This window comes from Parasteatoda tepidariorum, chromosome 6 (genome assembly GCF_043381705.1).
Source record: "Parasteatoda tepidariorum isolate YZ-2023 chromosome 6, CAS_Ptep_4.0, whole genome shotgun sequence".
Taxonomy (NCBI): Eukaryota; Metazoa; Arthropoda; class Arachnida; order Araneae; family Theridiidae; genus Parasteatoda; species Parasteatoda tepidariorum.
Window position 1 is genome coordinate 28,370,829 of NC_092209.1, and position 27,307 is coordinate 28,398,135.

The 27,307-nt window shown below is 27.9% G+C and overlaps 1 protein-coding gene across 2 annotated transcripts; it reads left to right on the forward strand.

Moving 5' to 3' along the window:
* Positions 1 to 1,459: 1,459 nt before the first annotated feature.
* LOC107439612 (glycerol-3-phosphate phosphatase) lies at positions 1,460 to 27,294 on the forward strand. Of its 2 annotated transcripts, none has more exons than XM_016052268.3 (8): positions 1,460 to 1,696; positions 5,015 to 5,082; positions 10,346 to 10,438; positions 13,804 to 13,941; positions 16,791 to 16,850; positions 17,625 to 17,775; positions 20,931 to 21,075; positions 24,010 to 27,294. In XM_016052268.3, exons 1-8 carry the CDS (start codon positions 1,606 to 1,608, stop codon positions 24,191 to 24,193), a joined length of 930 nt encoding a protein of 309 aa, XP_015907754.1. In that variant the 5' UTR covers positions 1,460 to 1,605; the 3' UTR covers positions 24,194 to 27,294. The 2 variants fall into 2 exon arrangements, with proteins under 2 accessions (XP_015907754.1, XP_042902635.1); XM_043046701.2 differs by lacking the exon at positions 1,460 to 1,696 and adding an exon at positions 1,895 to 1,956.
* The last annotated feature ends 13 nt before the right edge of the window (positions 27,295 to 27,307 follow it).

Sequence of the window (27,307 nt, forward strand, 5' to 3'; positions counted from 1 at the left end):
GATAGCCCCAGAATTCGAATTCACACTCATTGTTTTTCACTGTTTGTCACCAAGTTCCATACCACGGTACCATGATCATCTGACTGCCTAACAAAGCTTTTTAAGTCGTTCACGCATTTTTGCATGGAGAACACAATGAAATCATATTATGCCTCATTTTGCTGTCCTTAATTCACCTAATATTATACGGCTTTGTCTGGTTTACAAGTATAGAAATATATCTGATTAAGTTCAAAATGTATAGTTTAGTATTAAGAAAAGATGTATAGGCATTAATTATTTATACGAAATCTGAGGAATAATTCATGAATATTTGGATTTCAGAATTGTTTTTATTTATTCAGTTTTTAAAAATTTGATTTCTCCGGAACCAATGGGTCAATTTCTCAGAATTTTTGTATTCTGCCACATAAAATTACATTCTAAATAATTCGTATACCTTGCAATTCAAAATTTTTTCTGCTACCATTAAATAAAATGTAAAAAATTATTAAATAATGTTTTTTGTCAACAGTTATCTTTGTGTAAACGAATTTTATAATTGTGCGTAAAAAGTTTTCGAGATATAACTAAAGATGTATAAAATGAGGTTAACATTAAGGGGTTGAATCTTTCAATCGCTCTCCTGACCAAACTATTAGGACCATACTGCACTAAATAATCACTATATTTGAGATCATGCTTTCGAACCATTAAGATTAAGTCCTAATACGTGAAAGACCGATCATTTGATCAAAAATTATTCATAGACATTCATTTATATTTTCCTCACTCTACAGGAAAATCCTGCTTATTCAGGAAGATCCGGAGACATGCCATCACGAGTGCATCTCTGCAGGAAGAACTGCTCCAAACTTCAGTAGCCCGATCACATGCACGTAAAGTCGAGCACTTCACGATTGAACAGGTTGACGAGGACCAGTACCACATACTCTCGGTCCTTTTGAGGCTAATCAAAGAAGTCACTCACCCGCTCAGTGACAGCAGCCAATAAAGCTTGTCCTCTGTTATCTACTGTGCACTATGTTTTTCTAGCAGATTGCTTCAGATCAGTCTTCAGAAGATTAAAAAAAACTGTTATTTCGACGTTTCTTACGTTAGTTAAAGCAATATCATATTTTCATTGACTTATTTATTCCTGTTTGTTTAATTTTATTAATAACTTCTATTGATTTCATATTGACTCGTAGTCTACCGGTAAATTCCTTTAAATTCTTTGGAATGAGAACCTGCTTGATGTGAATGAGAGCCAGTGGTGAGTTTTTCGCGGGTTATTTATGCTACTCCATTTTTTCATCAATCTGATTTTCATTCGCATCTCATGCGAAAGATTTTAGGCAGTAAGAATGATACCTAAGACTTATTTTTCTAGATGGCGCTAACATCGCTGATTCAAATTTTAATACTTTTAAATCTACTCACTCTCATTCCTTAACTGCAATTTTGACTCAGCTTTCCTTGTTTATTTACTTTTCGATCCCTTTCTGTTTTGACAATTTAGCTACCGTTTGTAACTTTATATTAGAAATTAGTTTTGAAAAACTATACAATCTTAACTTACTCCGCTTCAACAATATTCTTCAAATATTAAGCATTCATAGTAAAATGGGACCACGAGAATGTAAAAAAATTGATGAAACTATCATATCTTCTGGGCTCCTGAATTCTATTGATTATGTTATGACTGATTGTGATGGTACTTATTAATTTATACTATGTGTAAATGCATTCTTAGTAATATAAAAAAGCGCTAGTTAAATTATGACAGATTGCTTATAAGTCGTTTCTGTGTAAAAGTAAACTCAGGAGAAAAAAAAACATTGTTGAAGTTTCCAAGACTTGGCGATCATTTTGCAGCATATCAAAATACAGATATCTTCCCAAAAATATCAATTATGATTTGCTAAAATAGATAACAGTTTGCAATCTGAAGCCTCTCTCATAATTGGCAATTTGGTAAATAAACTATGAATGAATTAAATAAAGGTAAACAAAAGTTGCAGTAAAGCAAAGACCCCAAAGAATATCAGGATATTCAAAAACAGGATTTCAGCAAAGCTGAATGAAATTATCATTAAACCAAGGTGTCTCTGATTCTACACCTTTACCTTAAAAAAATTTTTGAAAAAAGAATGTGTGATTTTCACAAACATTATGATAAAAACTAAATAAATTAACAATTGAAGAAATTATTGTGTCTCTAGTCCTAATATCTGTAATAATCAGGCTACTCTGTAGACTATCCAGATAAAATTCAGAAAAGGAAGGATGTCTGTGCCATACAATATTTGGAACAATTTAATCTCGATTTATTTTTACATTAGCTGTGTTCAAAAATGAGCATTTTTTATTATGATGGATGCAATAAGAGTTAACTTCATGCGTGTTGCAATCTTATTTAGAGCAATATTACAATATTCATCTTTTTTTTTTTAGCTATGCACCAAAATATTTATTTTTCATGATTGAATTCGCCAGATGCTGTAAATTAGCTGGAAATATATTCTTTTTCTATTAACTATTTTGTGCTACCGATTTTTAATTAATTATGCTACAAATTAGAAAAAATTTCTTTCAAAAGAACTTGCTGTGAGGCATGACCACTAAAAAGAGTTAAACATTTCCTTAAACTGTGTAATATTTTTGTTATTAAATTGCATTTTAATTTATAAATTTTTTTATGAATGTTTCTACTGTTAATTTTTGTGTAATTTTTCATTTAAATTCGCAAGTTTTCATATTTTGCAAAGTAAATTAATCTTTAAAAAATATCTGAATGAGGAGGATATTTAAATATAGAAGTCGATTTTAAATTAAATGAAGTTAAACTGCAGGGTATGTATAACCCTATATCTAGGGTTTGCATAACCAAGATGTGAGATTTTTGATCAAATCGTTAAAATCGGTTATTTCAGCCTCTTAATTTCTTTTAAATAAGTAATTGAATTGATTATATTATTTTAAAATAAACAGCACTGTTTGGGATGGTTTGTCAAACGGAAGAAATTTTAGTTGTGGAAACTGGAAAAATCTAGGAAATAAAGTAAACAAAAATATTTTAAATGAACTTATATAACATTTTATAATATACTTAATAACTACTAATAAAATTAACATTTCAACTCTTTTTAATGTTATCTTTCTTATGTTTTATCAAATGATAAGCATTACCCAAGGTTAACTGAGTGTAAACAGTGACAACATCCTAAACCCCAAGCAAAATCTTAGAAGCTTCCAATGTATCCCTCCTCTTATGATAGTTTAGGAGACGATTTGTGAGCAGGCTTGATATTCTAGAAAGTTATATTATTGAGATTATATTTAAATTTGCATTTTATTTTACCATTCATAGGATTTTTCTGTAATAAATTCTAACAGGTTGTGAAACATAAATCTATTTAAGGAAATTAATATTACAACACATGAACAAAATCTTAAAAACTTCTAATGTATCCTCATATGATAGTTTAGGAGAAGATTTGTGATTTACATTTTATTTTACCATTCATAGGATTTTTCTGTTATAAATTTTAACAGGTTGTGAACCATAAATCAAATTAAGGTAATTAATATCACAGAAAATAACGAAATCTTAAAATATTCTAGTGCATCCCTCTTCTTATGGCAATTTAGGAGATTATTTGAGAGCAGACTTGATATTCTAGGAAGTTATATTTTTGAGATTGTGTTTAAATTTACACTTCATTATGCCACAGTAATTGTCTGTATCTTATAAATTCTAAAAGGTTGTGAACTATAAATCAGTTAGAGGAAATTAATATCACTACACATTAATGAAATCTTAAAAACTTCCAGTCTCTTTTATGATGTATTAAGAAGAGGATTTGTAAACAGACTTGATATTCTAGAAAATTATATCCTTGAAATTGTATTTAAATTTACACTTTATTATAGCATTCATAGTATTCATAGTCTAACTTTAATAAATTCTGAAGCAGTAAATCAAAAATTAATTTATGGAAATAAATATCACAGCATAAGACTAATTGTAACCGACCTACCCCCGAAGGAGTTTTCGGATAAGGGTTACGCCCGTTGTCATGTGAACTAAATACTACAAAATTACAGTAAAGTAAAATCAAAACCAAAAAGATTGATACACATAGGAAAAATCACAAGATCAAAAAGATGATAAAAATAAAACAGAATCCTCAAAAGAAGTTAAAAGCGCTTAAAACACCTAAGGGAGTATTAGTAACCAACAATAAAAATAAGGTCAGGTAAAACATCAAATGGTAAAAATACGAAAATCACATGAAATACATAGAAGACTAAAGTAAGATAATTAGAATAAATGAAATAGTCGACTAAAAGTTCAAGTGTCCCCCTTTTTAAAGCTAACTGCCTCTAGAATTAAGAATGTTCTAAGGTAAACCAAAGTTTCTCTAAAAAGGATAAATATTCAAAGATGACACCAGGTAAGACTGAGGGTGCTGAAGTTCACCAAGTTCAAATATCATAGCATAAATAAAGTATTAGAATTGCACTGTTTGAGTGTTCTCTTCAATTTCTATGTTTTGAACTAAATTTAAATAGATTTACAATTTGAATAGTAAATAGCACGAGTCATATTATAAGAAGTGCAAATACAATAACAATATTGAATGCTGTATTTTTTAAGTTTTTATATAAAAATTTATTGAAAGTGGTAACCTGGAAGTTTTACAATGAATTTTAATTGTTAATGCTTAACTTTTTGGTTAACCATTTTTAAGTGTTTGTATAAAAGTTTTTGAAGTCAGGCTTTTTGGTGTACAATAAAAAATAGACATTACCTTCATACTAATTGTGTAATTTCATAATTTTGGTTATAAATATGATTTCAATCTTTTTATTTTATGTAAGATTAAATATTAGTAGTACATAACCTTTGATTCAATACCTCTTTTTGTTGACAGTTTTTCAACTAATTATTGTTTTAATTTTTAAAAAAAAAATTTCATTCATTTATTTATTTTTTTTATTAGAGTTTTAAAATTGTTTAATTTTTTAGGAGTGTTATGGATGGGTAATGATGCTATTCCAGGCTCTGTTGAAGTCATTAATGCTCTCAAAAATATGGTATTTATTTTACTTCATTATTTAGTTTCTTATTATTTAAAAATGTTTACCTATGTTTTTTACTCTAAAATATGCATTATATTCTTTTCTTCTATGCGTGTATTATTATGAATGATTTTTCTATTTATGAAATTGCTATTGCAACTTACTCAAGAATAGATAAAGTTTTAAAATATATAGCAAAGTGTCCTTGTGGATATTATTTTCTTTTGTAATTAATTCATTATTAATCATTATTAAATCATCATTAAAAGACTTTACAAGTGTTTTACAATCCCTAAAAGAACATCATTGTTGACCCTAGCCATAAAACACAAAAAGTCTTAGTTTTATATTTTGTAAAATTTAAGCAAAAAAAAGTATTTTCCAACATTTTATTTATAACACATAGATTCTCATTATATCTATTCGATAAGGATGCTTCCCCTTGTTTTATTGGTACTTATTTCTACTGAGAACTTAATATTTACTAGTTTATATTATCATTTATTTTAAATGCTGCATGTATTATTACAATATGTTTAATTTGTTATAATAATAATGAGAATTTCTTTATTTACTAATTTAATATTGTTTGTATATAAAGGAATTTTATGCAATATTAGCCAGAGTTGGCAAGGTTTAAGACAGAATGGATTAATCCATGGTTTAAACCAGGGTTTAAACTGTCCTGTCTAAAATTGCTCAAAACCCTGTTGTTCAAAGTATATCACAATTTTAAAAAAATAATGTGAAAAATAAAATGTTAATTTTTGAACAAGAAACCAAATGAGGACAAGTTTTTATTTTATTAAAAAAGTTTATTATTATTTTTAATATTGCATTATTTATCCTTATGTGAAAACATAGCTTATCAGTATTAAAAGCATATTTATTCATATTTAAAGGATAAGGTATTCACTTTTGTTGTTCAATGAATTATGGAGCTTCAAAAGTTATAAATCTTTTCCTATTATATATTATTTTCCGCCGACCAGTCTGTGTAGGGGGCAGGGAACTGTCCTTGCATCAGAAAGGTTCTGGGTTCGAATCCCGGGCAAGGCATGGATGTTTCTTTCCCTCTATCTGTGTTCTATGTCCTTTCTCCTTTGTGTGTGAATGTGACCCGCCCTATAAACGGGTTGTGGTAGTGTGACGTGGGCGACGCTGTTCCACCGCCGTGGCTTCGCCACAGGTGCCCACTGGGTAACGAAAAGAAAATTAGCAGTTCTGGCACTTTCTGTGGCCAATGGACAATAGCTCCAAGTGCCCGCCATTAAAAAAAATATATATATATATATATTATTTTCCTGTAATAAGTTAAAGCAAATTGTATATAAAGTATCACATATTTATTAATGTATGAAATTATTATGTGTACAATGGTTACACATATAAAATTTTTATAATTTGGCAATGTTCAAGGTTTTTGACACTTTAAGACAGTAAAACCTATGTGTCCTGTCCAAAACTAGTTTAGGACTTCAAAAAACCCAACCCTAATATTAGCCTTTTGGGCATTTGACCTTGTCTTCCTTGTTCATATCCTAAAATTCTTCACACTGCCTATGATGTTTTTGTTGATAATTATGAGTTCTGCATAGTAACACAGACTAGTTTGCAATGTTAACCTCATGGCCACAATTATGCTACCTCGACATTTAAATTGCCTGCATATTGTAACAGCATTACCCATTAGCCAAGTCACTGTAAAGAGACTATTCTCTACATTGAAGTGCATTTATAATGATTTAAGATCAATTATGAAGGAGGATTTTTTAGATTCAGTTATTTTCTTAACTCAACTGTGAATTAACTTAAATTTTTATTTTCTGTGTAATGATGTTTTTATTTTTTGTTTCTTTTTACAATGAAAATTTTTGATTAAAATCTGAATCTCAAAAGCATGCATAAACAGATATTGAAATTCCTGGAGCTAAGCTTATTATCTATAATTGGTGCTGGAGCATCAAAAATTCATAAGCTCCGGGTCCCATATATCAATAGCAGGTGCGTCATTTTCATCCTCAGAATTGATTGTCTTTTTAAAGTATTATTAGACAGAAGGGAGACTAAAATAAAATTTGATAAATGTTTAAATAAAAATAGAATAGAGAAAGAAATTGCCAGGAAAAGTCAAAACCTATTTGTTGACAAAGCAAAGAATAATTTTATCATTTTTTTTTTTTAAATAAGGGTTATAAAAATACTTAAAGACCTATAAGTGTGCGATTTTGTATTACTTAAGTTTATTTAGCTTTTCTTTATATTTTCTGTATAGTTTTTCAAAAGATTCTTATTTTGAATTGAGTAAAGAAATTCTTTAAAAAAATTTCAACTTTATTTGAAAAATTCCTTATTATAATTAGTTTACTAATTTACATTAATGAAACCAATTAAATTTAAAATGACAATGCATTTTGAAATATAATTAATGTATATAACAAAATTGATATGAATGATTTAAATTTTATACTATACTTATACAGTGTTTTCATTAGAGCGCGAGAATCTCGCATATTTTTTTCTTTTCTCGCATTAAAAAATTATTACCGCGAGAAATTCGCGCATTCTATAAATCAATTTGAAAATTCGCAAATTTCTCGCATTTTGGAAAAAGCTTCGAATTACGCCATTTAGAATAAAATCCGTTTCACTTTTCTTCCTGGATCTTTCATTATATTTCCAACATCTGCCCTGTTCCATCTTCCCTATTTACCAGTATTGTTCAGAACCTTTTCGAACAACAGAACACAACCACGGGACCCCTTTCAGAACACATTTCTCTGCAACCACGTGTTTATACCGTAAGGTTTCTTCATGTAAGATATTCAAATTTTTTTATGTGCTAATGTAAGATGGACAAATACCTTGTAAAGGCAAAATCTTCTATGATGATGCACCAAAAATATTCAATGCTTTAAAAATAGAAGACGTTAAAAATTTATTATAATTAAAGAAAAGATTTTTTTTGAGAGTTTTTGTTTTTTTAGTTTTTAGAAATCTCACTTAATTTTTTGAAATCTCACCCTGTTTTTGAGAAAGGGTGAGAAATTCTCACCCATTTTTTTTCTATGATGAAAACACTGTTATAGCTCGCAAAACTGTACATATAGCTCCCATTCTTTTGTCATTTTCTTCATTTCTGTTTTAACAATTAAGGCACATTTTAATATTTATGATGCCCTTCCTCATAAATTTTTTTAAAAATTTTTTTTATCCAATACTAAAACTTTTCATGCACTTATTGTTTACTCTGTCATTTCCTTGCATAATTTCATTAATGCATGTTTAAATTTACATGATTATATATTTATAACTCTCATCGAAATATTTTTTACTATTACAAGAACTTAATAGTTATATTTCTCTCTCAAAAGACAAAAAAATAACTGTTTTTAAAAGGGGGAACTTTTTTAAAAAGAAATTGAAAACTTTTATTATTAGTCTTATATACTAATTAAATCAAAATTTACAGAAAAACTGATCATATGATCAATTTTTGCTAAATTTTTATAGATTATATATAATCATACATATTTATATAATTACACATGATTACATAATTATACATTTATAACTCACATAGAAAATTTTTTGTTATTATAAGAACTTAATAGTTATATTTCTGCCTTAAAAGATAAAAAAATAACTGTTTCTAAAAGGGGAGAGTTTTTTAAAAAGAAATTGAAACTTTAATAAATAGTTTTTTTTTCTGTTCCCGAATTTATAAAGCATATCGCTGTAAGTAAAAATTTACAAGTGGGGGGGCTGATCAGACCATCAATTTTAGCTAAATTGCTTTAGTCAGAGCCTCAGGTTACCCATTTTGCTCTAGTCCATCTTTAAAGTGACTTAGTACAGTACTTAATCCAAATCTTTACAGTGAATAAAGTTAAACACTGCAGTTCATAATATTGTTTATTATGTATGTTGATTTTATTCATTGTTACTGTACTCAAAATTTATAAAAGTAGTTCATCTATATATTTGTGTGCTGTTACCATGAATGACCAAAGTCTGGAGAATGTCGACTTTCTCTGGTAAACGTCGATAACCACATAGTTGATTTAATGAATGTCCAAAATATCTGTTATTTCTGATTTAATATTAATTTATTCATTGAAATTTTAATATTTATTTCATATTTGAATCTCCAATTAGGATAGACTAGAAAAAACATCAGTGTTGGGAACATCAGGCAAATGTATACTTGGCAGGGGCACTTGACCTTTAAAAAAAATTGCGTAGGGAATATCATGAACATTTATACTGGGAAATGGCACTTGACCTAAAAACTTTCAATGTAGGGAATGCCAGACAAGGACACTTTACTAGATCTAGCATATATTTTAGACATTTATAAAAGTGATTATATGTTTGATATTACCTAATTCCTTCGGAGCAGCTTAGTGGTATCACCATCTTCAGCGACTGCAGGACTGCCTTACAGGTCCTCAGCAAAGGTACCTCAAGCCTAATCCTGAATATCATAGAACGACTTGGACAACTTCAGCGTCTCCGGAAAAAATGCTTCTTGCAGTAGATTCCCGGCCCATGTACCTAGAGTTCAATGAAATAGCTGATTCCTTGGCTAAAAATGCCAGAGATCTCAATCAAAATACAATCCCAACCACTTTGGCAGATGCAAATGCTTTTGCAAAGTCAAGACTATTCACCCCTTTAAAAATCAAAGCCCACGATCAAATAACTAATCTTGACATCGGTAGGAAGACAGCCACTACTCTCAGCAGACTAAGAACAAAACATCATAAAAACATGAAAACTTCTACAAATGGGACTAGAAAATATCAAAACTGTGGCAACTCTCTTAATGTGGAACTGACCCCATATCATACTTTTAACTGCCCTGCAGTCGCTGCAGGCCTTCACCTCTTAAACTACCCCACAGAAGAGGATTTGTATTCATTTAATGCCATAGAAATAACAAAAACTATTCAAGCACACCATGAAATATGATTCAATAGAGGATACGACACCAACCATTACCTAATTAAAATGTACAACCACCAATTTTGATCTTTCATAGTAACATGTGTATATATATATAGAAATTGAGTCAATTTTAAACTAATAACCTTTGAAAAATACTTATTTTATTTAGAGCTTTTAGTTGTATACTCTTTCTAATCATAGTTCATTTTTATTAAAAACAACAAAGAAATTTTGAATAGTTTATTATTAATCAAAATGCATTGTATAGTCATTTATCCTTTTTCTTTTTTATTTTAATTTCTTATTAAAATTATTATGATTTTTCTAGGGAAAGCATATAATTTATGTTACTAACAATAGCACCAAATCCAGAGAAGAATATTTGAAGAAATTTGAGAAACTTGGATTTCCTGCAACTTTGGTGAGTTTTAAATGAGGATGTCTGCTTAACATTTTGAAATTTTTACTAAAATTTGTTATGCTATTTCTACAGAAAGTGCTTATCTATAAGTTAATGTATAAAAATTTAAAAAACAAAAGTGTAACTAACATTGACTGTAATTTATAGTTAATATTTAATACGTACTACCAATATTATATGTTCTTCAAAATGATGTTTTGAACTAATAAAAGCATGTATCAACATTTGATAATTTGAGCAACTTCAGGAATACTCTTTTTTATTGATAATAAATCATTTTTGAAATTTAATTACACAAGTTTATATATATATATATATATATATGGGTCATTCTCACTGAAAAGGTATAAATAGACTAAAAAAATTTCTTAAATTATAATAATTAAAAAAGTGATAAAAATTACATAAATGCCTTTATTTATTTTTGTTATATGTCCTTATAAAAATTGTCAAGTTTTCTATTTTATTTTTTACAAGATTTGAAATATTTTAAATTCTGCCTTGTCCACGGAAGAGATGTAATAGTCAATGGAGAAGACATTTTATGTTATAAAATATAAAATGTCAATGAAGACTAATTCATTAATTATTAATAAGTAAATAATAAAATGTTTCATTATTAGAGATAGAACTACTTCCGATTAATCATGCTGCTATGAAAGGAAACATCCATTTTTAACCTAAGTGTACAACTTTTTAAGTAACTCTTACTGAATATTAATAAATTAAAATGTAAAGATTATTGAAATAGAAATTCAGACTCCACATGAAAGTTGAGTCTTGAGGGTACTCTTTTATGAACATTTTATGCAAGTTAAACTGTCATCCAAATAACGTTTTTGTTTTTTTTCTCTTCTCTTTTCTTTTTTCCCTGGGCACAAATGGCTTGCTCTATCAATTTCTAGAAATTTAAGTACATTTAATCACGATTTTTCTGTTAAATTTTTTTCTGATACAGATTTTAAAGTTTCTTGCTCTTTTTTTTTTTNTCTTTTTTTTTCTTTTTTTTTTTTTTTACTTTCTTCAAGCAATATAGGGTTTTCTTTTAATTTCTGTCTAGCTTGTCTCATACTAAGTGTTTTCTGTTCCCTTCTCTTTTGCATTTGAACATTTGATTGCCTTCTTTTTTATATTTTGGTTTTGCCATTTTTTTCCTAAAATTTGAAGAGAAAAAAATTTTTAAACATCACAGAATTTATTTAGAAAAATTGCCAATATTTACTTCTCCGATAAGAAAAAGTTAAACTTAATTTTTCTTTAAAAATATAAACAAATTAACACATTTGTTCCAATTTAAAAAATATCTATTAAAAGAAAATAGTTTTTTAATTATTAAAATTGTATTATGGTTATCTAACACATTGTCTCTTCCATTGACTGTGTCTTCTCCTCCATGGACTTGTTATGTCCACAGAGGAGACAAAAACTAGTTCTTGAATTTTACTGATTTTTGATTTTAAAGTTACGAAAATGGAGCAGTTCTTTTTATTAAATACACTATTTTTGCAATCTAAAATTCATCTATCAAAAATAAAATAATATTCTCTAACCTTTTTTATGATGTCCACGGAGTATACGATGAGAACTTTGCCAAACCCCATTTGAACACAACAATCCAAAACTGACACCAAAGAGAACAACTGATAGTTAACATTAGAAAATAGAATGGTTATCTTTCCCAGCAGCTGTCTTATAGGGATTTCTCATATTCTGCCCTTTATTGCATATTTACCGAACTATATTAATTGTCCATGGAGGGAGATTTCATTTTTGATGGACAAAGTTTAGTAGTCATTTATTTTATGAAAATACATTTTTTAACAAAAATATTGAATAAAAAGTTACTATAAACATTTAACTAGGTAAAACTACAAAAACCATTAAAATAAAATTTAAATTTTTTATCAGACATTAAAAATTATTTTGTGTCACAGACGTAGGGACGTCCAGGGAGGGGATTTTGAAGTTATATTTATTAAAAAATAAGAATGAAATATTAAATACATTTAGCAGAAATGCATATGATTTGTTAGTTAGAACTTTACGAAAAATGATGGAGAAAAATATTAAGAAATCTGCTGTATTTCCTAATATTTATTACTAAGGGACTTAAAAAATCATCTTTTTGTGAGAATGACCCATATATATATATATATTAGAAATTATATCTTATTTCTAGACATCAATTTCATTCCAATTATGAATTAGCAAAGTGCTGGTTGTATTAATAATCGTTAATTTTTTTTAGTGTTAATAAAATGCTGACCATTGCTTTTCAGTGTCTGAGGTGGTTAAAATGTAAGAATTTAATCTAGATAAGGAAATTGACAAAGGAAATGCATCAGTATAATCAAAATGAATTTATTTGTCTAAAGCTGACTTGGGATAAATATGTGTTGACAAGAAGAAACACCCGAACAGAGTTTTATAAGTTTATCTTTATTATGCATTTACTTAAGTATTAACATTGAGTTTCCACTTTGAAATAATCTGATTTTTTTTAATGAAAAGTAGACAATAACCATATTATCTCTTATAAGATTGGGGAAAATATGAATTTTTTGTATTTTTTTGTTTTGTTATTTTGTTGTTGATTATTAATTTTTGTTTAAGTTGTATAAATAAATTTAAAGAACAAACAGACATTTCTTCAGACATAAGAGTTATAACAAACATAGATCTCCAGATGTAAGAATCATTCAGACATAAATAATCATAATTCTACTGCTAATAATTTTTGCCAAACGGGATTGTGCGGCACAAAAACGAAATCTTTAATTTTTGACTCAAACCTCAGAAACCTACATCTGCATTAATAAGCAGTTATATATCAAGATTCTCCTTAAACATTCCTCTAAAAATGTGCTGAGTTTCATGTTTTTCAAACCCATTTTTTGTGTGGGAAAGTGATAAGTACCTGCGGCAAAAATTTTATTTAACAACAATAGAGCAATCGCTGTATCTCTTTAATGTAGAGAGATGCTGAGGGAATTTAATTATAGACTATGTCAACCTTCATCTATCAAAGGGTACCTCATGATAGAATCGGTTGACATGGTTGATTTATAATTCTCCTCATTGGTGACCTCTGGAAGGTATAAGAACTTGCCAATATTGATGGATCATCCACATTAAACAGTTGATTTGCTTAAAAATATACTATTTAATGTGGATCATCCATCAATATTCTGGAAGGGGAGTAATGTGGCGTAACTACCACTATAAATATTTAATACTAATTCACTAGTATATAAAACATGTTAACTTAATTCTCTCAAGATGTACCTTTTGATAGATGAAGGTTGACATAGTCTTAGATTAAATTCCCATGCATATTAAAGTCTAATAATAAGAAATATTTTCAGGATAGTATTATCTCAACTGCCTACTGTGTTGCAACTTATCTAAAAAGTATGAGTTTTAAGAAAAAAGTTTACATTCTTGGAAGTGGAGGTATTGCCAGAGAGCTGGAAAAAGCTAATATAGAACATTTACCTATTGGGGTAAGGTTTTAATGTGTGTATGTTTTTTCTAAAATTTTGAACTATTGGAATATTTGTTTATGTATATTTGGCTATGTATATTTGGTATTATATATGATTAGCTTATTTTTTTATTGTTTATATCAAATTGTTTCTTCAATAAAAATATTTATTTTTTGTCATGCTTTGATGTTTTTTTTTCTAAATTAATCTAAAAATGTATTTACTAGCATTCCAAATTTAAAATAGACATATTTTTTCCTACAATTTCTATCATTTTTTTATGGAACGTTTCTTATTCTTCTTGGCAGTTATTTTTATTATTATTTATTTTTTCCCTTTTTTTTTCAGTGCTAATGTCTTTTGATAATATCAATAAGAATCTTGTGATAATATAAATCTAAGGTAATCTGATCAAAGGTGAAAGTTTTCAGGTTTTTTAAAGGTTTCTGTCTTTATTAAAAAGTTTTGAGACTGAATGAGGTAGAATGTAATTAAGTTCAGAAGGTAATCAATGAAACATAATGTAATAAAATCTATAACTGCATCTTCAACTGAATCATTCTAAGTCAACACTTAGGCATCAGAAAAATTTTTAAAAAGTTTTGTTATTATTTGTTGAACTGAATGTATCTATGTCTTGCTGAAATATGTATAACTTATTTCCTAACATTTAAAAACCAAATTAGTTTCTTATTTAATCATTTTTCAATAAGTAAAAGTCATTTATATAATCTGTAATCTTTTTATTCCACAACCTTGAGTTGAGTGCGGAAAAAAATCTATTTTTAGACATTCCCTCTACATCTGCCTAACACGTTAACATGGAATTCGAGAACTGTTCTATGGTTGCTAATGTTTTGGATTCATTAAAATTCGTTATTATTCCTCACGCTTTCTTTTCCGCCAGCACATTTGAATGCGTTAGGCTAAGAAAACAAGCCTTGGCATTAAATGTAATTGATTAATAGCCAATACATGGATTCCTTAACTTTCCTTGGCGAAAACTATGCTAACGTATACGTGACACTTACATTTTTGATTTCTCGGTGGATGGAGGTGCCCTGTGAAGTTTAGCCCCACCCTCCGGACAATTTTCTAAATTTATTAATTTATGTATACACAAAAATGAATCATTTTTTACTTTGAAACTGCATATGATTCCATATTTTTTAAAAAAATATTTTTATTATTTATCGAATTTAATTCTTCGTTAAAGCAGTTCCTATTTGTTTCATATCTTCACACTCTGGACAATAAATAATTGGACAAATAGATAATGGTAATTGCCTACAATGATTCATCGGCATCCTTCAACTAATGTTTATCGTCATCTTCAGGATATAACTAATGTTTGTTCCATTAATACTGCCTTTTTCAACTAATGATAAATACATTAACCTCTTCAATGGAAATTTTACACTATCAACTTCCTTTTTCAAACCGAAACTTTTCCTGGACAATACACAACTTGACAAATTAAGATTCAAATTGACGAAATATTTTTTCCAACAAGTATTAAGTTACATAGATTTTTATAAAAAAAATGAATGACTGAAAAAAAAAATTTTTTGCTTTTAACCAGATTAAATTAGCTTTTATTTCATTAGCATTAAATGTTCATTTTAAAAATCAATAAATAATAAGGTTCTTAATCTTAAATAAGGTTAGATTATATCTCTTAAGTAATCAACATGGTTTTCTTCATAAGAGTTTATAATTTCTATTTTTTAGCAAACTTCATTGACTAGATGTCATGTAAAAAAAAAAATTTCTTTTAAAGTATGCAAATCTACAATTAGTTTTTTAACTCTTTCGCGCCGACTGTCACCTGTACATCCCAGCAAGAAACGCACTCACTTCCCGGCCGACACACCGGCGTGCAAGAGCGTTTTCTTGTTCACCTCCGGCCGTCACCCATTAGTGCCAGTGTCCTGGAACGTTTTAAAAAATAAAATTTTTGCCAGAAGATGGCATTGTATGTCCATATGGTTTCAGATACACGTAGATTTGACCTTCTACTCAAAATGAGAGTATTATGACTCACATACACATGGTTTTTAAGGGAAAGGAATGAAGGAGAAAGGAATGTTTTGGAATGGCATGCTTTATGACGGCTCTTTGAATTCGCACGTGCTATTTGTTTACAGTAAGCAGGGGAGGTTTTTTTTCTCGCTGCAGCGTTGGGTATTTCGATTTGCTGTCCAGAGTTTTTAGTGGAATGTTAGTGTTTTCAAATTTTTCATAGGAAAAAAGAATTTTAAGTCATATATTTAGTTTTCAGATGTATAATGTTAAAAGTTATTAAATGGTTAGTACGTAATGAAAATAAAATGTGTAAAATATATATTTAAACAAGAAATAACTTAAGTAAATAAAGTATCTATAGAAATATATATAAAGCATATGCCGTTTAAATACTCTACAGAACATTATTAAACAATGCGTTGATATTTCGGTAATTTCATGGATTTAGGCTTAACAACAAAAGACCCTCCGCCCCTGGGCAGACACTCGCAAGAGAGACTGCCGGCGTCAGCAATAAGCGCACGTTTGCTCTTCCCGTCGCGAAAGGGTTAAACAGCTTTGAACATGCTTCTTTTTATTTAAAATTTTTCAGTCTTGGAAATTTTTCTCCCTTGTGTAAGTTCTACCATCAACTAAAAATATGTATGTGTGTTAATTAGAGAATGTGCGTTACTTATTTGAATATTTTGTGTATGTGTGTTAATTAGAGAATATATTCATCAGAAAATTGTTTACCTTGTTAATTATTAATAAATTTCTTGATTACCAAAACCCTGTGATAATAATATTTAAAATTTCTGTTGTAATTTATTTTCATATAAATTTTTGGTTTGCTTTTTTAGCCGGATCCTGTACCTGAGGAATGGATACCGTGGACTCATAGTTTGAAGTTGGATCCTGAGGTGAAGGCATAAACCTTATCTGTATGATATTTATTACTATAATTTCAGGAATTAATTATTAATGGGCAAATTATTTTTTAAATAAATTTTATTAAAAATGTGAATGGAATCTTAAAGCATGGATATCAAATTCAAATAATAAAAGTAACTCACCCCTAATTTTAAGTCTTGTGTTAAAAGTTTTTTTTTATCAACAAGTTAGTTAATGAATTTTTTAACCCAGTTCAGAAGACAAGAGAACTTCTTTGAACAAATTTGATGGACTTTTTAATAAAACTAGCTCACATTTTTGCTGCATGGGGAAGAAAACTTTCCAGAGTTACCTTTAATGTCTAGGATATTCTAATATTCCTTTTTATAGACATTCTATAAATAGAAATATTTTATGTCCACGCTGTGGTTAGTGAAAGCTAGAAATAGCATATATATTAATCAGTTGAAACCAAAAATCAAACTTTATATTCTATTTATATTTAAGTATGGTGAGTTAAGTTTGTCATCATATCAATTTCCAACTTTTGTGTTATTACATTTAACTCTGAAAACAGAAAGTGCTAAAAATTTACATCACAGAATGATAAATATCTTTGCTGAACAATTTATGTCTACAGTAGAAAAATTTATATCTCAGTCCTGATTGTACAGAATATTTCCTCCCCTCCTTGAGAAGAATTTCCACACAGTGTTTTACTGCCCATTATAATTCATATTTGTGGGTTGTAATTTTACTTTAGATTGTTTTGTAAGATTAATGTTTTCTTTATTCTCCTCTAGGTTGGAGCAGTTGTTGTTGGATTTGATCATCATGTCAGTTATCCCAAACTTACTAAAGCAGCAAGTTACGTGAGAAATCCGGATACTCTTTTTATTGCCACCAACAGAGATGAACAATTTCCTTCTGGCAATACGGGCTTGACTATGCCAGGTATATATTTTTGTAATTCTTCTGAGTTAAAATTTTAACCAATTTTAAGCAATAACAATGGTCCCAAATAAGTCTCTTTTCCACACAAAGTCCTTTTTTTTTTCCATTTGATACATTTTCATCTGATTTTTTTAGTTTATGGTCCCATAAGTCAGTTTTTTTTATCATGTTTAGTCATGGGTTTTTTAAACTAAACTCAGTGGCGTGACAGCCCATAGAGGGCCAAGGCCTACTGTGCCCATCTCAGTTTTCTTGACCTTGGGCTCTGAGGTGCAGAAGCAGATGTTCCTGTCAGGTGGTCAGCCAAACGCGGAACCACCAGTGTTTAGTTCCCAAGCATGCTTGGTACTCATTTATCGACCCACTGAAGAGATGAAAGGCTGAGTCAACCTTGCTCGGCCCGAAGATCGAACCAGGGACCTGTGGCACGACAGCGCGGAACGCTACCGCTCAGCCACCGGGCATCATGGGTTTCTTAGATCACCTTTATCTTCCCGGTTGAAATAAATAAAGAGAACTGTAGGGAGAGTCATATCGACCAATAAGAGTCATGTCAACCTTCAGAGTCATGTCAATCTTCATCTTTGAAAAAGTACCCCAACATAGAATCGACTTAACATTCTTTTATTTGTCTTTTATACTAGTGAATTGTAATTGTAGTGGTAGACACACTATAGTACTCCCCCACCAGAATTATAGCTATAATAGAATTCGATGAATGGATACCACTAGTTGATTCATTCCCGTTTTGTGAGAAGTCAGGAGAGCTGTATAAGGATCACCGTACTTTTGAGTGCTGATCGTGAGAGCTGTATAAAGTTCACAGTCATGATAACTCCTGCATTGCCATTAGAAGTCAAGTGTATACAAGCCGACGATATGAGTGATCGAGACTGAGCGCGAGGAGGTGGATAATGTCGCAGTCACAAGTAGCAAGTCTACTGTTCAATGTGGACAATCCAGCAAAGAAGGCGTGTTCAAATCGAAGTGGGAGTTACTGTCAAGGTAGGCGTGTTCACATCACGTCCGAAGGTCACTAATGTGGGGAGTGTTGTTATCGATGATGTCAATCTTCATCTATGAAAAAGTACCCAGTCATGGTGATGTCAATCTTTATCTATGAAAAAGTACCCAGACATAGAATCGAGTTAATGTGTCTTATATACTAATGAATTGGAATTTTTGTAGTGGTAGACACGCTAGAAGAACAATATTTTTTTTTAAATTTTTTTTTCTGTTAAAGTTAAAATTTGCAAATTAGAATCACTGGACCATTTTAAATTGCTTCAAATTACTGCAAAATAAAGTGCCACTCTTCTATTTTTTTATTATTTTTTTTAACATCGTAAAATTCCGATATGAAAAGGAATTCATAGTTCTCCCTAAAAGGTGTTCATTTTTTAAAACTATGAAGTAACTTTGCCATTCCACGCTCGATTTTTACGTTAGCATTAGAATATTTTAATATCTTGATTTTTTTTTAAAATCTCATTTATATATAGCAGGGAAAATAATAGCTATAATGAAGGTAGGAATTATTCACTAATCTAAATGAAACATAAAGCTCAATTAACAATTTTATAATTGTGAATTTCTAAAGCTAAGATTTAGAAGCTCATCCACTTATTCTCTATTTGCATCAAGTTCAGCAATTCTTTTTTTGAAATAAAATTAGGAGTTATGAAATTTATGATTTGTCTCTTTCATTTCAGTTTTGTAAAAATTTATTTCTATAAACAATTAAATAATCTCAGAATAATAAATTAAATAGAGCTGTCCATTTTTTTTATTTATTTATTTATTTTTAATAAAAATGCTCAGAGTAAAAATTTTATTTTCAGAATAAAGATAAAGTAGAGTTTCAATTCACTGTATTTTAATATCTAAATTATTGGAACTCTACTTTATTAATTAAGAAAGTTTTGACCTTAATTACAAATTTTAAGAAAGATTAATTACTAATTGCTATTTATTTTTATTAACACGTATTTTTTAAAGTTTATTTTTTAACTTTTAAAAGAATTAAATACAACTGAAAATAATAATAAAACCCAATCATTAAACTTTAAAATAACCTACTTTTTTGTTCATCTTAACATTATAATCGACTAAATTGACACTATTATTTATACTTTAATAAATTCACATCATAAAGTATACAGTATTCTTAATAAATGATTGTGCTACTTTTGCTTTTTTATAAATAAATTTATAAATGCTCAGTCTTTTAATTTTTAAAAAGCATTCCTATGTCCCTTGTCCTTAATCTTAAATGTCTATTTAAATTATGACTATTTATATTGGCCATATTCTGTGTTTCTGAGCAAGAAAAAATAAATTGTATGTTAAAAGGATGAATGCTTTACTAGAAAGGAAGGAAGTCCAAAAACATACATAATTTGTGTAGCTTTATGGCTGTGCATGATTATTGATAATTTTATTAAGATCAGTTCTATTAAAACCTGTTGTCAGCTATATTGAAACATATAAATATTTGGCCTCAACAGTAAATTGTGAAGTGTTATAGCTTTGCATGATCATTGATAATTTTATTAGGATCTGTGTTATTGAAACCTGTGATTCGCACTATTAAAATGTATAAATATTTTGCCTCAACAGTACATTATTGAAATGGAAATGCTTTTATGCATCACATTATCCGATTGACCAAGACAGTGATGAATACTTTTATGTCATTCCAAGGTGATATTTACAAAAAATAAATCCACTCTTGGTTTATTCTGGAAAAAACACATTCTAATTTATATTTTATAAAAATTTTAATATTCATATTTAGTTTCTTACTATTTAGAAATATTTTAGTATGTTATTGTATACATATATATTATTTCTAAATAGTAAGAATTTGAAGTTTCTTACTATTTAGAGATATTATATTTGTGCAATAGCGTTCCCCTCTTCCTCTTTTATCTAGTGAAATTATCCTTAATCAAAATTTTTAATTTCTTTTATGTAATTGTGACATAAATGCATGTCTGTGTGTAAAAATAATCTCATAATTAATTTTAAAGCTCTTTTTCTCAATTTTATGAAAATGCCATTTAACATTTTTTTTTCTCAAATAAAGCTCTTCAGTTATCATTATATCTTTGAGCTAGTAATCAAAACTAATGTTTAGTTTAAATTATTTCTAGGAGCTGGAACATTTGTAATTTCTGTTGAAGCTGTTTCAGGCCGTAAAGCTCACGCCTTGGGGAAACCTGAAAGATACATGCTCGATTGTATTAAACAAACATTTCCTGCCATAGATTTTAATCGCTGTATTATGATTGGTGATAGGTAATTTTATTGTCTATGAATTCCCCCCCCCCTTATTTTGTGTTTTAGACTTTTTTTATTGCCATAAAACTTTAGAATTGCTGTTGTATTTGAAACACTGTCTGATCAGAAGATCAAGCCCTAAAAAGTGTAGTCTGAGTCTACTTAAAATTATTTTATGTACATGAGAGATAAAGAGAAAATCTAGTAGTTTCCACTCAACCTTTGGGTGGCTAAATAAAAATTGTCATTAGAAAATGTCAATTACTGACAGGGCCTTATAATCACTCAGGCTTATGGGGCTTATAGTCCCATAAGCCCAGTGCTTGAAAAGGAACTAAATATCTATTCTTAATCTTCATTTTTAACAGTATTTTTTTATTTTTTCTCTGCAATTTCATATTCATAGTTCTGTGTTTTTTAAGGCATTACTAGTTAGATTAATTATTAAATGAATAAAATTATTTCAGTGTCTATCCTTATGCTATTCTTATATGCGTATACTATTTTTATATACCCTTATGCTATTTTTATGGGTGTGAGCTATTTTTGTGTATGCTAATGTTATTTTTATATGCTAATGCTATCTTTATGCATGCTTGCCCAATTTTTATATCCTTTTGCTATTTTTAAGTGTGCTTATGCTATCTTTATATAGCATAAGAAATTTATATCAGGACTTTGCCATAATACGCATCCGAAATGTAAATTTGAATAGTGTGTTAGTATCTAAAAGTAAATATGTGTGACCTGACACTTCAAAAATAAATACAAATATTTACTTTGGTGCCCAGCTTGTAAAATATTTCCAGTAAGCTAACATTTTTAAAGTGTTAAAAAATTTTATATTTTAATAAAAAAGCAATTTTTATTTTCCATTTGGCGGTAAATTTAAACTTACAATTTTGTTAATTTGCTATTACTTTAAAGCTATTCAGAATTATTGATTTGCTAGTGCATTACCTGAGTTTAAAACTAAATAAATTGAATGATTGTTCAATGAATATCTTAATTTGCATGGAGTGTTGTTTTTTTTTTTTTAAATAAGTTATCTTTTATACTTTTTGGTCATTTAACAATATTTGTATTACCTATGAATATCTGACTGTAAATATTTTAATCGTTTAACTTTCTTCACTATAATCATTTATAATTAAATGCATTTTACCTCCTGCTACATTATTCTAAAACAGCCGGCCAGGTGGCCGAGCGGTTAGCACGCCTGACTGCGAAGCCAAAGTCTGCGGGTTCGAATCCCGCTCTGAACATGGATGTTTCTCTCTCTTGTGTTGTCCTCTGTTGTGTGAATGTGGCCCACCCTATGAACGGGTTTGTGGCAGTGTGGCATGGGCAATCACAGGTGCCCACTGGGTGACGCAAAACGAGTAACATCTCTGGCATCTTCTAAGGCCAATCAAATAATGTTCAGTGCCTGCCATTCGAAAAAAATATATATTATTCTAAAATAAGTGTTTAATTAAGTCATTAATTTAAGAAAGAAAAACAGTACCCTTTGTTATATTGTGCTTTTTGAAAACACAAAGTAATAAGATCAGTTTAAAATTATAAATGACAATATACGAACATATTAAGACACCTTTGTTTATAATAACATTATAGGGTGGCTATTTTATAGGAAAATAGTAACATTTTATCGTACTCGAAATAATGAAGAAACTTTATTGAAGTACTCAATAATTGGGGAAAAGATCTTATTTTGGATTTGTGGTACTTAAAAATTCTGTCATTATTACAACATTTGGTACAAATTTTTGATTATGGTTCAATTTTAATCAAAGAATATCTAAAAGCTTAATGTACTTAATACTTCTATAAAATTATATTAAGTTATAATCAATTATAGAAGTTGATGTAACAAATTGATGTTTTTGCTAGTTAATAATCAGAAAATATTGCATTCATAACAATGTTTGTCTTCAATATTTGGAAAGCACAAGTATTTCATCGTTTATACTAACCGACCACAAATGTTGCCCTCAGTAAGCTACTAGCTATCTTTGTCATACCATAAATAGCTGCACTAGCAGCTGTTGAAAAAAAGAGTATTTGTAGTCCATTCTACTGCTTTACTTTTTATTTACTGAAATTCATTTGTATTTTAACATTATTTAATATATTTTTTTTTTTTTAAATTTTTAACTTTAATAGCAAATTAAAATGGTTTGTAATGAATTTTATGTAGGTAAATAAGGGGAAGAAATTCAGGGAAATTTTATAAAGTCAGTCTAGAAAAATCAGGGAATACATTTTTCCATGCTGTGTCAGAAATTAAAAATAGCATGTAATTTTTTTTTTTTTTATTCTGACGCATTTTTCTTCTGTTGTTAAATTTTTTCATTTATTTAGTTGCTACACTTGGGAAACATTTGACTATTTTTCAATTACATTGTGTTTCCAGAGATATATAGAAAAATCGAATCACATCTTTTTGCCTTATCAAAAAAATGTATAGGAAATTCAATTATAAAAATAGAATAATAGAACATTTTTGTGTATTTATATTTTTTTTCATTGAAAACAAATCCGATATATCCAAATGTGCAGAATAACTAATGGCTAATCTAACAACTATTAAGTTTTGTTACATCAATTGTAAAATATTTTAGAATGACCTTTGATATATATATTTTTTTTTTTTTGTAATATCTTAAAATTATTTATTGAAAGAAAAGATTGGCAACTGATTAAGAGTCTCTAGTGTTTGTTTTATTTTTATTACAAAATCACAATGAGATTTAGTTATTTCTCTCACCATATCCTGTTAAAAAATGTTTTTATTTCTATTTTAATATTAGAATTAATAACCTTTTCTACAAAGTATGTTAGCGTTTATTTCTATGTTTTAACCAATGTGTAAACTGATCTATATTGCATATTTGTTATTGTATACCGTGGTCTGATTCTTAAGATTATTATTATTTTTATTTTCTATAGATTAAATACAGATATTCTTTTGGGTACAAGACATGGTATAAAAACCCTTTTAGTTCTGACTGGCATTAGTTCACTAGAGGAAGTAAGAGAACATCAGAAAAGTTCAGACGCTGAACAACATTTGTTGGTACCTGATTATTATTTACCATGTTTAGGTGATATGTTGCCACTTCTTAAAAGTTAATTACATAATTATTAGAAAAATTTCTCATGATTAAGATTTTTCAGTAGATTTACTATTTTGTTATTAAGAGTACGGATTGTTGTATCTTCAAATACATAATAAATAGATTCCGTCAGGATCAATTAAATTTAAAAGTTGGTATCGAATACTTTGTAAAAAGAACATTAAATATCATATCTGTATTTGTGTTGTTTTAAAATATTTTCATCTGAAATATTCAACATAAATATGATCATATAAAAATTAGTATGAAAAGATTTTAAAATATATTTGTTAAAAGTGTTGTGTTATTAGTTCAGATAAAACTTTCAATAAAAAATGTTCTGTTATTAGGGTTAATATCAAATCTTTGTTTTTATTTTTGATTTTTTCTTAGTATTTTTCCTAAATTCAGTATTTATTGTGCAATGGTTTCAATATTTATTGTGCAATTGTACAGTAATATCTTAATATGCTGCTAAATTGGTATCTCTATGTAATTTCAGTATTTTCTATTTTGATTTGGTCACATCTCTGATTTAGGTAGCACTCAATTACAAATATCCCAGAAGTCAAAATATGAAAACATTTCTTAATTCGTGTGTTTTAAGGATCTTAAGTGCTAATTTATTTTATTTATTAATTATTCTTTTATTTATTTATTATTATTATTTTGCATTTAGCAAAAGTATTATTTATTTTAAAATTTTTCATTGCATTAAGGTTCATATTTTCTTAGAATTTTTATCCCAGTATGCAAACACAAACCTTGGTTAATTCAGCTCTGATTTTCTCATTTTCACGCATAAATATACATTATTACAAATCTGTTAAACATTTTGTTATAATATATTAGATTATTAGAAACACAAAAGTAGTTTAAAATAGTTTTTTATTAAATATTTTTCTGAGTCTTCCCTGAAAATATATGAGACACATATTATTTTAGATTTATAAAAGATATAAATTTAAAATATCTGTGATATCCTGGTTTTATTTAGGAAATTTCCTCTTAAAATTACTTTTTTAATGACTGTTTTTTGTATGTGTGTTTTTCCAATCTCATTTAAATTCATTTCAGTTTTCATTTAAATTATTTTTCTTAAAAATCAATGGAATTCTTCAGATAAGATTTGTATAAATCAATATATTTTGCCATATTTTGATAAGTGATTATTTGATTTTGTTAACTTAATTTCAAGGTTTATATTTCATTTTCACTATCTATACAATTTGCGTTGTGCTAATATGTGATAAATTTCAATTTAGAATAGGCTTTTAAATTTATATTTATGTAACATCTATTCACATGAATTGTATACTTCAGAGATCTGTTCGCAAAAGGATGTTAATAACTGTAGTTTTTTATAATCTAAATTGAATGCAGAATAAAGTATGTGCAATTGTAATGAATTTTTCTTTATGTTAAGATATTAAAAATGTTTATTCATTAAAGAAATTAACTGTTTTTTATTAATATTTCTTTTTAAATTTGTATAGTATTATTACCATTATAAAGTATTACTATAAGTTGTAACAGTATTTCAAATATTATCTTTGAAATACTGCTATAACGAATCTGAATGATGTGAAAATGTATGTGATTTAAATGGTACCTTAAAAGTATTTTTTCGTCTATTTTTTTTAACAGATGAATAAATTTATTATCTTGTAAAATATGATTTTAACATTAATAACCTCCTATAATAGGAGGAAGCTGCAGAAAGTTAGAATTGTATTTCATTTGAAAATCAAAAGAACATCTGAAAGAATCAATAGTATTTTAAGAATGGTAAAAAATATTTTAATATTTGTTCTTCATTACCTTACTTTAATTTGTCAATTATTTATAACTATAGAGTTCTTTCTGAAAATTTTATATTCTGAAACTTATGTTTTAATGCACTTTAGTGATTTGTGCTATTATTATGCCTCCCCCCATCTTATATTCATTTATAATTTTTTTTGACAAGTAATTATGGTTCTAAACTCAAATTCCAATTCATTATTGTTGAATTTTTTAATGTTTTAAGGAGATTTTGAAAAGAAGAACATAATAATATTAATTCATGAAATTATTGCTGTATAAAATAGAATAAGAACAAAACCAGCGAGGGTTCTGTTCAGTCAGATTTCAAAAGCACTCTCCATAATATTTCATGCATTCTAAAATGTTTCAATATTTGGAACTGTATTTTTCAATAATAAAACTACTGAATTTTTCTTAAAAAATGCTTTTTTCATGGCAGAATTAAATTGGATTATTAAATTTTACAATCCGGAAAACTTATAAAAATTTTAAAACCTATGAAGTTGTATAATATTTAAAAATAAATTTTTTATTGAAATTATTTTATACTAATTACTTTTTATGATACAGAATTTGATAACCAGGAACATAATTTATACCAAATAAAAATTTGTCTCTTGTTTCAACTGGTTTAAAAAAGTTTGTGGATTTAACTTTTTAAATAGAGTTTTTGTCTATTAGAAATATACTACAACTAGTCTTCCCAAACATCTGGCTTGTTATTATTTTTGTTTTCCATAAAATCACTTTGATATTAAGAACACTTTTTCAGCCCTAAATAACTAAGCTTAAATCCATGTTACACTGTATTAAATCATTTGACTTATAAATTCAAAGCATGCTGTTATTTTTCTATATCTTGATTTATGTCAAATTTTTATGGACTCTTAACTTTTTATTAAAATATAGATAAGTGATAATATGTAACGTTTGAAATCTTTGAAGATGTATAAGTATTACGGTAACAAGCCAACTTTACAAAGCTGGCAAAAGTCCATTTGGCAAATGCTTAGTTATCTAGGGTTAAATTATCTTTATTTTTTTCTGTGAATCTATTTTTTTTTTTTTTTTTCGAATAAATTCTAATTTGTTATTCTACTGTTTGTTTTATTTTGATTTTTTTTCTGCTAGTCAATGTTCTAAAATTTTAAAAAATTATTTCATTTTTATAATTTATTCAGTTAATAATTGCAGATTTTTTTATTATTTATTAAAATTGATTTTACTTTTTTTGTTCTTGTTATACCTTTTCAATAAACTATTCAATGTAAATGGGATTATAAGAGTATAGTAATAAAAATTGTATTCTTAATTGGAGTCTAGTA